The sequence below is a fragment of the Myotis davidii genome, unplaced genomic scaffold (assembly GCF_000327345.1).
Source record: "Myotis davidii unplaced genomic scaffold, ASM32734v1 scaffold925, whole genome shotgun sequence".
Classification (NCBI taxonomy): domain Eukaryota; kingdom Metazoa; phylum Chordata; class Mammalia; order Chiroptera; family Vespertilionidae; genus Myotis; species Myotis davidii.
Window position 1 is genome coordinate 538,050 of NW_006296531.1, and position 13,265 is coordinate 551,314.

General features: G+C 45.1%; 2 protein-coding genes and 1 pseudogene across 2 annotated transcripts in view; 1 reads left to right on the forward strand and 2 right to left on the reverse strand.

Moving 5' to 3' along the window:
- Positions 1 to 1,327, reverse strand: part of TM4SF5 (transmembrane 4 L six family member 5) — a 7,336-nt gene extending 6,009 nt beyond the window's left edge. The window contains exon 1 of the mRNA XM_015569217.1: positions 965 to 1,327. Coding sequence (XP_015424703.1) covers positions 965 to 1,141 — 177 coding nt within the window. The 5' untranslated portion in view covers positions 1,142 to 1,327. The remainder of the gene's footprint in view (positions 1 to 964) is intronic.
- A 938-nt stretch (positions 1,328 to 2,265) lies between these two features.
- On the forward strand, positions 2,266 to 5,404 carry LOC102764964 (annotated as a pseudogene).
- A 906-nt stretch (positions 5,405 to 6,310) lies between these two features.
- LOC102761143 (60S ribosomal protein L37) lies at positions 6,311 to 6,677 on the reverse strand. The gene has a single exon (XM_006771904.2). It carries the CDS (start codon positions 6,646 to 6,648, stop codon positions 6,355 to 6,357), a length of 294 nt encoding a protein of 97 aa, XP_006771967.1. The 5' UTR covers positions 6,649 to 6,677; the 3' UTR covers positions 6,311 to 6,354.
- Between the last annotated feature and the right edge of the window lie 6,588 nt (positions 6,678 to 13,265).

Consider the following 13,265-nt stretch of genomic DNA (forward strand, 5'->3'; position numbering starts at 1 on the left):
CCTCACTTCTTTATCCAGCAAAGCTATCATTCAGAATTGAAGGCCAGATAAAGAGTTTCACAGAAAAGTAAAAGCTAAAGGAGTTCATCACCACCAAACCAGTATTATATGAAATGCTGAAAGGTATCCTTTAAGAAGAGGAAGAAGAAGAGAATGGTAAAGATACAAACTATGAACAACAAACATGCATCAAAAAGTGAATCTAAAAATCAAGTGAATAAATAATCTGATGAACAGAAAAAAAGAAAAAAAGAAAAGCAATTCCCATTAAAAAAAAAAAAAAGACATGTGGGCTGAGAGTGAAGAGACATGGAGACCGGGGAAGGTGACACCAAGATGAGAAATAGAATGACTAATCCCTGACACAGCTTCCTGGCTCCAGACTTTATCAAAGCACACCCCCCCCCACGCCCATTATTATCTTGCCCTGATAACCTCCCACACAGCCAGCTGCTCCTCCAGCCTCAGCCCTTGTGGCTGCAAACATCTGCTCAGTGGTGGGATGAGGAGGGGCAGGTAGGACATACTCCCTTCCCAGAAGGGAAGCTGCTTAGAGCAGTGAGGCTCCCTTCCTTCCTGTTCCCCTCAACATTCAGCTCAGTGCCGTGGGGCTCTTCCAGCACCTCTCCCCAGTGCTCAGTGTTTGGGACCAGATTCAGAGTGCTCCAGGTCTCACTGTCCCACTGCCACCCCTTCCCTCTCTCCCTCTCCCTCCTGTTCAGAACCCCTTGCAGTGGTTCTCAACCTTCCCAATGCCGCGACCCTGTAATACAGTTCCTCATGTTGTGGTGACCCCCAGCCATAAAATTATTTTCGTTGCCACTTCATAACTGTAATGTTGCTACTGTTATGAATCGTCATGTAAATATCTGATATGCAGGATGTATTTTCATTGTTCGCGACCCACAGGTTGAGAACCGCTGCGAGAGGGACACCCAGCCCCCTGCCTCACTAGCCTTCTCACCATCAGGCCCCCGCCGAAGAAGCCAGCCATTAACCAGACTTGCAAGCTGAGTTTGTCCGCCTTCGTCCAAGTGGTCTCCCCATTAGGCACCAGCAGGAGGGCGTTCGCCACGATGCAGACAAGGGAGAGGGTGATGAGGGAGAGCCCCACGAAGCGGGCACACTGTCCCGTGCACATGATGAGGTGGCTGGACAGGCTGTGGGTGAAAGTGAGCCCGGAGGCCAGCGGGGAGGAAAACAAGCCTGGAGCAAGGAGCAAAGGTCAGGAAAGAGGTGTGGCAGAAACTAGACAGGCCAGATCGATGATAAGGGGGAGAAGCAGGAGACACAGGCAAAGAGGAGGTAGGGGTGGGGGGTGGGGGGACCGCTGTCCGTGAGGTGAAGGGGAGGATGTGGTGGAGACGGTGGGGGAGCTTGACGAAGAGGAAGTTGCCTGGGGTCAGTGTGTTCTTCCTCTTTTCCCTGCACGCACCTCTCCTCAGCCCCGCTGTGGGCTGCTTACCTGCTTTGTGATTTAGTCAAGCCCCTTAATTTATCTAAGCCTTAGTTGCGTTATCTGTGTCGTGGCACTTGGCTCACAGGCTGGCTGTAAGGATTAAATGAGACAATGGAAGCTGTACTTTTATAAACTAGGATACACCAAGCAGCTGTATGGTGGCCTCATCATTTCCATGAGTCCTGCAGGAAGGTTTCCTTCTGGAAAGAAACTAAGAAGAGAGTAGTGGACATTCGTTGTTCTTTCATTTCTTCTTCTCCTCCATATTTGTTTATCAAGCCCTTTTCCTGTTGGGCTCTCCGTGGAAGCCTGAGTGGTTAGAGCATCTATCCATGGCCTCAGTATCTGACTCAGCGACGGCCACGTGATCCAAGCCAGTCCCCCTGGGAATTGTTTTTGTTGTTGTTGTTGTTGGCAATCTGAGGTCAAAGAAGTTCTGTTTTTGTTGGGGAGCTGAAATGGCTGATGGCACATTGGGTGTTAGAAAGTGAAGTCAGCCGAAACCGGCTTGGCTCAGTGGATAGAGCGTCGGCCTGCGGACTGAAAGGTCCCAGGTTCGATTCCAGTCAAGGGCATGTACCTTGGTTGCGGGCACATCCCCAGTGGGGAGTGTGCAGGAGGCAGCTGGTTGATGTTTCTCTCTCATCGATGTTTCTAACTCTCTATCTCTCTCCTTTCCTCTCTGTAAAAACTCAATAAAATATATTTAAAAAAAAAAAGAAAAGAAAAAGAAAGTGAAGTCAATCCAGAGGAAAGAACATTCAAAGGCTGGAAAGTCACTAAGTCTGTTGGTTATATCTTCGAGCATGCAGATTCAGCTATGCCGGAAGCCCGACCATCCCTCGGAAAGTTTTGATTATGGGCAGCAGTTTGAATTGTGTTTCTGCCAGCTACTACAAAGAGTCTTTAAAAAACACACACACCATATATATTTTTTAAAATAATTTTTATTGATTTCAGAGAGGAAGGGAGAGAGAGAGAGAGATAGAAACATCAGTAATGAGAGAGAATCATTTATTGGCTACCTCCTACACGCCTGCAACCCCGGCATATGCCCTTGACCGGAATTGAACCTGGGACCCCTTAGTCTGCAGGCCGATGCTCTCTCTATCCACTGAACCAAACTGGCCAGGGCTACATAGAGTCTTTTTGATACAGAGCCCATGCTGTGGACAGGGCCTTGCTCTGGAGACTGCGGGGATTCAAAATTGCATGCATGAGACTCAGATATGGGCCTTGGGAGGAAAAAAAAAGAGAGTGAAGGCCTAAGCAGGATGTGGGAGTGCCATGGGAGAGACCAGGGCGGCAGGAAGTGCTGCAGGACTTCAGAAGGCAGGCAATGAGAAGGTCACACAGAAAGTGGTATTCAGCCAGTGGCCTCTGCTGTCCCTTGTCCTGGCCATCCACTCAAATAGCTACAGAGACATGAAAAATGGAGGAAAACTTACCCCTCAAAATGAATGCCAGAATGTTAGAGAAATTTTTACTGTTTCTGAGACAGCGGAGCTACTGTTTATGAATTAGAGGACGCCTGAAAAAAGAAAGCTTGGAAGCTCTCCCCACTGTCTGCCCCTGATTCATAGACAGTTACTGTAATAACTGATATTTGTTTGGCTTTCGCTGCATTGTGTAATGCTTTAAAAAAAAACTTCTTTGTTATTTTTGGATGTCTCTTTTCATTAACTTTTCTGTCTCTTATCCTGAGTTGTTATTTTATTTATTTATTTAATATTCTCTTGTGTTTTAAAATATATTTTATTGTAAAAAAAGTCTATGTTGTTTTTGGATGTCTCTTTTCATTAACTTTTCTGTCTCTTATCCTGAGTTGTTATTTTATTTATTTATTTAATATTCTCTTGTGTTTTAGAAGGCATATTATAAATCCTGGTAGTGGCTCCCTGTAAGTGTTGCAAAAGCATCCTTTAACTTTTTACCCTGCCTCTCTCTGAGAAGACCCAGACTGTGATTATCCCTGCAACCTCCTTTGAGGGGGTCTGGACAGATGGTTTTCCATGCTTCTTAGCTTTATAGCTGATGGCTATATAACCAGGTGATCCTGTGGTAAAAATTGAGCTCTCTGCTCCAGTTCTTCAGTCCTCCATGCTTTTTGCTATGACAGTTGTTGTCCCTCCCACCAGAGACAGCCTGTGCCTCTCACCATACGGGCACAGTGGAGTGTGGGCAGAAGTGACAATATCCCAGTTCTGAGCCTAGGCCTGGTGCCCCATCACTGCCATGGGAATAACATGCCCAAGTTAACCCACTGGTAAAAGGAAGGTGTAAGATCCAGCGAAAAGGCCCAGATCAGATCCCAGCCTGTATCTGCTGACCTCCAACCAACCCTCATACATGTATGAGTGAAATAAATGCCCATATTTGCATGCCACTTAGACTTTGTGGGTTTGGTTTTTTGTTGTTGTTGTTGTTCCACACCAATAGCTGACTGATACAGACCCCATTGTCTGGCCACAGCTGATTGATCCAGGAATGAGTAGCTGACCCATAGCCAGAGACCTGTGAGGAAGCTTGAGGCAAGATCTCTGCCCAGCAGAGGCACCTCACTTAATGCTGACCGATCAACAAATGGGATCTTTATTCTTGGGAAACTTGAATGTGAGGCAACCTGAGAGAGTCATCAGAGGGAAGGGCGGCCCCAAATGAAAATAAATATGAAAGCAGGGACTGAGCAAAAGCCACGAGGAAATTAAAACCATAAATAATCAGAAGCCATAAGGAAGAGAACTGGGAATTAAAGGGTCCGTCCCAGCAGAACTGAAGGGCTACCTAGAAAGGAACACAAGCGGGTCTGGCCTGAGATTTCTCTGCAATGGCAGACGACAGAGGAGCAACGTATAAAGTAACGACAGCAAAAGAAAAATAACAACAACAAAACCCCAAAGCCATCATTCACTTACTGTATCTATATTTAAGCTGCTTTTTGTGTGTGAAGGGCAACAGAATTGCATTTCTGAGAATGCTTGGGTTTGGAAATACCACTGTTTTCTCTTCCTCCCCCTCCTCCACTTTCTCCTCCTCCTTCTGCTTTTAAAAGTATTTTAACTTACCAAAAAATGAAGTAAAATAGAAAACTCCAAAATGTGAAAGTCTTGACATAACTGTAAATAAGTTTCATAAATCTAGTTATGAAACTGAATGTGCCTTGTCCAGGGGCCATTTTGAAGAACTGTATCAGGAAAAACCAAGTTTACCAGAACAAAAAGGGGATTTCTTGGTTTAGGTCATCAAAACGTCCAAAGGTAGAACTAACTTGCAGGTATGATTCACGAAAGAAATAGCTGAGAAGTTGGACTTCATTAAAATTAAAAATTTCTGCCCTGACCGGTTTGGCTCAGTGGATAGAGCGTCGGCCTACAGACTGAAGGGTCCCAGGTTCGATTCCGGTCAAGGGCATGTACCTGGGTTGCGGGCACATCCCCAGTGGGGAGTGTGCAGGAAGCAGCTGATCGATGTTTCTCTCTCATCGATCGATGTTTCTAACTCAGTGGGACTCTTTCCCCCTCCCCACCTGGGAGTCTGTGCTTGTTCTTCAATAAATTTCCACCTTTGCTAAAAAATAAATAAATAAAGACTTCCGCTCTGAGAAAGACACTGTCAAGAGAAGGAGAAGGTGAGTCACAGAATGGGAGAACATATTTGCAAAAGACATACCCGATAAGGGATTGTTATCTAAAACATACAAAGAGAGCTGCAGATGGAATTGGAACCTCCTGCTTCAGCGAGATCGTGTTTTTCCAGTATTACCTCAATGAACAGGGAGACCGGTCTATGCCCTGAAGAAGTTCCATCCTGTGGGACAACAGATCTGCTCGGCCCATCCTGCTCCGTGCTCCCCAGATGACACATACTCTCGACACCGAATCACCATAAAAAAATGTTTAAAGGTTCTGATGACCCAGCAACCTCGCCCTGTCATCTGAGGGTTCCTTAAATGTCATGTCTTTCCTGCCACTTGCCACCCCTCTGTCCACTCTGTGAGCCTTGAAGCCTTACCACCCTTGCTCTTTGGGATCCAGTGTCATCATTACCTTTGTTCATGCTTGTGCGAACCAATCATGGTAGCACCCCCCCTTAAAGGGAACACATTTGAATCTGCTTTTCCTATTTTGAGTCACTGCTAGGTTATTAAAATGACTTGAAAGGGGAAAAAAACCATACAAAGAACTCTTAAAACTCAACAATAATAAAAAATAACCTGATTAAAACATTGGGCAAAAGACCTGAATATACACCTCACCAAAGAAGATATAAAGATGCTGGGGGGCTGAATCCGGTTTGACTCAGTGGATGGAGCGTCGGCCTGCGGACTGAAGGGTCCCGGGTTCGATTCCGGTCAAGGGCATGTACCTGGGTTGCAGGCACATCCCCAGTGGGAGATGTGCAAGAGGCAGCTGATTGATGTTTCTCTCTCATCGATGTTTCTAACTCTCTATCTCTCTCCCTTCCTCTCTGTAAAAAATCAATAAAATATATTTAAAAAAAAAAGATGCTGGGGGTTGGGGTTGGCCAGGGAGAGGTCAATGGGGGGAAAAGGAGACATATGTAATACATGAAACAATAAAGCATTTAATTTGAAAAAAGAAGATATAAAGATGACAAATAAGCATCTTAAAAGATGCTCAAAATCATGTCATTAGAGAAATGCAGATGTCCCCACACACCTATTAGAAAGGCCAAAATCCAAAACACTGACAACATTGAGTGCTGCATCATCGGCGCCCTTGAAGGCACAGAGGACAGTACTGTGTGGAAATACACAGACATTGATAACAGTCAGAAAGTGATGCAGAGAGTCAGACCCTAAGAAACTTTAGGAATATATATATATATATTTTTTTGAAAACCGAGATTTATTGTGCAACTAATCACTGAAATCCTTAAGATGAACTGGATGCGGCAACAGCTGCCCTCTTGGGTTTAGGAGTTGTTCCTTCACAGAATCCATGCCTGAACCGGCGGTACACGATTTTCAGGTGCCGCATGCGACCCGTCCCGGTGGTGTTCCGTCGCTTGGCCTTGGCACTCCAGTTATACTTCCTCTTGCGCTTGGCGGGGTAGCCGCACTTGCCGCACGTGGACTTCTGCAGGTGGTAGGCCTTGGAGCCGCAGCGGCGGCACAGCGTGTGCGTCTTGTTGCGGCGCTTGCCGAACGAGGACGTCCCCTTCGTCATCTTGCTTCTGCCGCCGAGACCAAAGAGCAGAAACTTTAGGAATATTTTAACCAATTTATTTTACTTACATTTTTCTTTTCATGTATGTATCAGGATAATTTTTTTTAAGGTTCTAAAAGAGCTGTAATTAACAAAAAATAAAAAACTTGAGTGTTAAGCCCTAGCTGGTTTGGCTCAGTGGATAGAGCGTCGGCCTGCGGACTGGAGGGTCCTGGGTTCGATTCCGGTCAAGGTCACATGCCCGGGTTGTGCGCTCGATCCCCAGTAGGGGGTGTGCAGGAGGCAGCCGATCATTGATGTTTCTATCTCCCTCTCCCTCTTCCTTCCTCTCTGAAATCAATAAAAATATATTTTAAAAATTTTGACTGTTAAGTCAGCATTGTGTTGGCTCTGGCTGGGGAGCTGAGTTGGTTAGAGCGTTGTCCCGATACACCAAGGCTGTGTGTCAGGGATGGGGGTAGGGGGTGTCATCAATCACATGGGAATCTGGGCAGCATCTGCTCACCCTGCCCTAGCTGTTCTGGGCCAGCCCTTAGGTTTGCAGGTGGCAGCTCTGGTCCAGGGAAGACTTTGGGCTCTTTAGCCTCTGGATTGTAAGGAGGTAAACAGGCTAAGGGCACAAATGTGGGCCAGGCCGTGGGTACAGCTTGATTTATACATTAAAACACTTAGACTTAAGATACGTGGGTCTTCATTTGTACTACTGTCCTGGGCCTTGCAAATGTTAGCAGTGGGCCTGTAATACTAATATACTACTAATAATATACTAATAATATACTAATAATAATAACTAACATGATAACAATGGCTATCGTGCATGCCTGGCTCTGTTCTAAGTATTTAATATAAACACCCATAATTCTCATAACAAACCTACAATAGGAATGATTATCATCAGCCTTGACTTGCAGATGAGGAAACTGAAAGTGCCTGCATGGGAATCCAGGCAGTTTGGCTCCAGAGTCTGTGCTGTTGACCATAATGGTTTGTTGCCTCCACTCAGAGAGGGGAGCCTCTTGGAAGAGGCCTGAAGGACAGGAAGAGGCAGCCACGTGATGAACTGGAGGCAGAGCATGTTCTGGGTTGAGGGACTGGTAAAGGCTCTGGCAGAGAAGAGTTGCATTAAGGGACCTAAAGGCCCTGGCCGGTGGCTAATTGGTTAGAGCATCGGCCCACACACCACAGGGTTGTGGGTTTGATTCCTAGTCAAGGGCACATACCTGGGTTGCAGATTTAAAAAAAAATATTTTTATCGATTTCAGAGAGGAAGGGAGAGGGAGAGAGAGAGAGAAACATCAGTGATGGGAGAGAATAATTGACCAGCTGCCTTCCACACACCCCCGCATTGGGGATTGAGCCTGCAACCTAGGCATGTGCCCTGACTGAGAATTGAACCGTGACCTCCTGGTTCATGGGTTGACATTCAACCACTGAGCCACACTGGTCAGGCTGGGTTGCAGGATTGATCCCCAGCCTTGGTCCAGGTATGTGCGGGAGGCAACCAACCGAGGTGTCTCCCTCACATCAATGTTTCTCTCTCTCTCTCTCTCTCTCTCTCTCTCTCTCTCTCTCTCTCTCCCCTTCTCTCCCTCACTCCCTCCCACTATCTCTAAAAATCATGGGGGAGAGGGATCCAAGATGAGGGCAAAAGGGTAGGCAGGGGTTAGATCATATAGGGCCTTGTGAGTCATTTAGAAGCCTTGCAGGGGGTGGGGGGTGTTTAAGCAAGGGAGTGATATGATTTTATTTTTTTAAAAATATATTTTATTGATTTTTTAAAGAGAGGAGCGGAGAGAGATAGAGAGTCAGAAACATTGATGAGAGAGAAACATCGATCAGCTGCCTCCTGCACATCTCCTACTGGGGATGTGCCCGCAACCCAGGTACATGCCCTTGACCGGAATCGAACCTGGGACCTTTCAGTCCGCAGGCCGACGCTCTATCCACTGAGCCAAACTGGTTTCGGCTTATTTATTTTTTTAAGAGACTGTTTTGGTAGTGTCCAGGGAATGGCTGTAGAGGGGAAGGGTGGAAGCAGGGGTGGGGACTATCACAGTGGTGCGGGTGAGAAATGATGCAGGTGTGGAGCGTGGGGATGTGTATGGAGGGCAGTGGGTTACTGATGGGTTCAATGTGGAGGTAATGGAAAAAAAGGAAACCAAAGATGAAATAAAACTAAATCTCAGGCTTGGGCAAACAAATGAATAGTGGTTTTGTTTCCTGAAGTGGGGACATAAAACCATGGAGGTGAAAGGTATGAAGGGATATCGGGGAATAAGAGTGATGCTTTTCTTTTTTTTTAATATATATTTTATTGATTTTTCACAGAGAGGAAGGGAGAGAGATGGAGAGATAGAGAGTTAGAAACATTGATGAGAGAGAAACATCCATCAGCTGCCTCCTGCACATCTCCTGGGGATGTGCCCGCAACCCAGGTACATGCCCTCAACCGGAATCGAACCCGGGACCTTTCAGTCTGCAGGCCGACGCTCTATCCACTGAGTGATGCTTTTCAGAGGACCCCACTGAGGATGTCTCATCATGTAATCTGGGGTGGGGGTGGGGGTTGAATGATCTCTTAGCATGGCAAGGCCAGAGTTATCAGGTCCTGAGAACGACGGTCCAAATGAGTGGAGGGGATGTCTTCAGAAGGGAAATAGTCCCCAAATGGTGACGAGGGTTTGAATTCAGATTTTTCAGTAGAAAGGTTGTGACTATAGCCCCTCTCCTCTCCCCTCTCACTGCTGAGACACCTGGAGACCAGGGGACCAGAGCTCACCGTCTCTTCTCACCCTCCACTGAATATTTGTGGTGAACAGACACTGAGGCCCACTGGGAGAAATGCACTTGACTGCAGTATTTGCAAGACCCAAGAAGGTATTGGATAGATTCTTTCCATAGGCAAGAAGGGGTTGTGTTTCCTGAGAAAAGGGCACCAACCCAGCAGAAATTAGGAGAGAATTGTAGAAAGAGGCGGAGTATTAAGAATGAGGAGCCCTAACCGGTTTGGCTCAGTGAATAGAGCTTTGGCCTGAGGACTGAAGGGGTCCCACATTCAATTCTGGTCAAGGGCACATGCCCAGGTTGCGGGCACATCCTCAGTAGGCGGTGTGCAGGAGGCAGCTGATGGATGTTTCTCTCTCATCGATGTTTCTAACTCTCTACCCCTCTTCCCTCCTCTCTGTAAAAAAATCAAGAAAATATATATTTAAAAAAGAAAGAAAGAAAGAAAAGAATGAGGAGCCATCTGTGAGTATGGGGTAAAGAACAAAGTTGCTAGAGTGGTAGCTCCATGCCCAGTGTCTCTCTCCTCATTATCTCCAGGATGAGATATCAAGACACTGCAGTCAAGACTGCTTAATTTCTGCCCTGGCCAGTGTGACTCAGTTGGTTGGGCATCATTCCATTGCACCGAATGGTTGTCGGTTTGATTCCTGGTCAAAGGCACATGCTGGGGTTTTGGACAGGATCCCTGGTAGGGCTCATGCAGGAGGCAGCCCATGATGTTTTGCTCTCACATCGATGTTTTTCTCTTTCTCTCCCTTTCCCTTCCTTTCTCTCTAAAAAACACAATAACATTTTTCTCAAAAAAAAAAAAAAAAGACTGCTGAACTCCTTATTAATATAGTGTATACTCACTTCAGGGATGCTAGCAAGGAGGAACCCTGAGAAGGGGAAGGCACTAGTCCCTGTGAAATGTCATCTAAGAGGTGTCAGTCACCATATCCTCATTGGGGACACTGAATGAACTGCCAGCAGATGGCAGCCCAGCACGGAACACAGGATGCTCTGTCTTCTATTGGTTCCTCTTGGGAGGGTCATTAGATACAGTGTGGGAAGATGAGAAGGGGCTTGCCACATGGTCCCCTTTTCTTTGAGTTATTTTGGGTAATGTGTATTAGTTTGCTAGGGCTGCTGAAACAAAGTACCACAGACTGGGTGACTTAAACAACAGAAATTGATTCCCAGAGTTCTGGGGGACAGAAGGCGGAGATCAGTCAGGATGTCAGCAGGGTTGGTTAATTTAGCTTGTAGATAGCAGTCTCCTTCCTGTATCCTCATGTGATCTTCCTTCTGACACGTCAGTGTCCAAATTTCCTCTTTTTATAAGAATACCAGTAATTTTGAATGAGGGCCCGTTGTAATGACTTCACTTTAACTTATTTAAAGAACCTACCTCTAAAGAGTCACATTGGGGGTTAGGAATTCAAATTATGAATTTTGGGGAGCTACATGAACCGATAATGGGCAATCTTTTCTTACAACCACAGGGCCAGATTAGAACAATCTCTCTATATAAAAGCCTAAGCAACCAGCTAACCGTCCGACCATCCGACCAGTAGCTATGACACATACTGACCACCAGGGGGCAGACGCTCAATGAAGGAGCTGCCGAGCATCTTGGCAACTGCGGTTCTTGGGTGATGCATCCAGAACAGAGAGGGAGAGCCCGATTCCTGTGTGCATCACCTGAGAACCTCCCTCTCATAATCCAGGACCCCTGGGGGAATGTCAGAGAGCTGGTTTCAGCCCGATCCCCACAGGCCAGGCGGAGGACTCCACTGGTGCACAAAACCGTGCACCGGGCCTCTATTTGTAACCTTGATTTAATCAACATTATCTGAGGAGAGAAGGAAAGAGATATGCTTAACTTCTTGATGTAATTGGAAAGTATTAGCATGTTATTTCACTCTTCTTTTTATTTTTAATTTCTTTATTGATTAAGGTATTACATATGTGTCCTTATCCCCCCTATTATTTCCCCCACACACTCATGCCCTCACCCCCCTGTTGTCAGTGTCCATTGGTTAGGCTTATATGCATGCATACAGGTCCTTTGGTTGATCTCTCCCCCTTACCCCCACCCTTCCCTAACCTTTAATTCTTACAACACCTTTCCTGTGGATATATTACTATTTCCATGTTTCAAATGAGGAAATTGTGGCTCCGAGAGGTTCAGTGACTTGCTCAAAATCACACAGGTAGTAAAAGGCAGAGCAGGGATTTGAGATGAAGGGCTCTCTGGCTTCAAAGCTTATGTTCTTTAACCACAGGTGCTGGAGCTCTTGAAAGACTATTTTGGTGACCCCAGGAAGCCAGTGAGTTGAGGTAACAGATGTCACTGCGTGCAGATCAAGTTGTGCAGCTCCCAGGCAAGGTTGGTCTGCTAGCCCCCGAGTGCTCGGTTACTCTAACTACTTGTTGTTTTGATTTGCATCTCTCGGATGATTAGTGACTTTGAGCATATTCTCATATGTCTCTTGGCTTTCTGAATGTCCTCTTTTGAAAGGTGTCTATTTAGGTCCGTTGCCCATTTTTTGATTGGGTTGTTTATCTCTCTTTTGTTAAATTGTATGAGTTCCCTGTAAATGTTGGAGATTAAACACTTATCGGTGAATGTTATATCACTCTTGACCCCCAAGTCAAGAAATACAAGTTAAGGATACTTTTGAAAATCTTAAAGGAAATATTAGAGCAATAAAAAATAGGTTATATGTCTTCCAAAGCATCAGAAAAGATAAAATAGAAAAAACTCACATAGCAAAAGATAAAGCATCAAGGAATCATAAAATAAGATGACTATACCAAATATATAGGTAAAACAATTCATGTAAATATTTTAAACTCCTCTATGAGAAAAATTAATGTTTTTAAATTGAGTTAATCAGTAAAATTCTTTTAACAGTGGTTGCTTCAGGGGAGGGGAATGGGGTAATGGGAGATAAGAGAGAAAGGGAAATTACTTTTCACTTTTGTGAAAAGGTATTTTTGTACCTTTTGAGTTTTATTAGTAATGTGCTGCTTATCAAAAAAAGCATAATAAAATTAAAACATATTGTATAGATAGTGTGTTGTTCAATGGTCACTTTCTATTGATATGGGTATTTTTATAATGGTTATAGACTACCCCTAAAACTTTTAGGCACTAACTCATAGTGTATTGAAATATATAAAGCCAAAATAGAAACACATTGGGAAACTTTCAGAAATGTAATAATGGGAAACTGTAACATAACTCACCAGACTCTGGCAGATGAAGTAAGAAGAAATATACAAAAGTATCAAGAATCCAAAATAAGCCCTAGCTGGTTTGGCTCAGTGGATAGAGCAATGGCCTACAGACCAAAGGGACCTGGGTTCAATTCCGGTCAAGGGCACATACCTTGGTTTCAGACTCCTCCCCGGCCTGGGCCCTGGTCAGGGCAAGTGCAGGAGGCAACCAATTGATGTGTTTCTTTCACATCGATGTTTCTCTCTGTCTTTCCCTCTCTCTTCCACTCTCCCTAAAAATCAATGGAAAAATATCCTCTGGTGAGAATTAATCAAAAACAAACAAAAGAATCAAAATAACAATAATATAATCTAATAAAAGACAAACATGCAAATTGACCATACCTTCGCTAAGCCTTAAGCCATGCCCACCAGCCAATCAGAGCAACTATATTGAAATTAACCCAACCAAGATGGCAGCAGGAAGCCACGGAGCTGAAGAGAACAGGAGTCTTGGCTGCTCCAGTGATGGAGGAAGCCAAGCTTCCTGGCTGGCTCTGAGCTCCACTGAAGGCAACAAAGTTTCAATTATAGAAGGTAAATAAATCCCAGAATAAAAAAGAAAA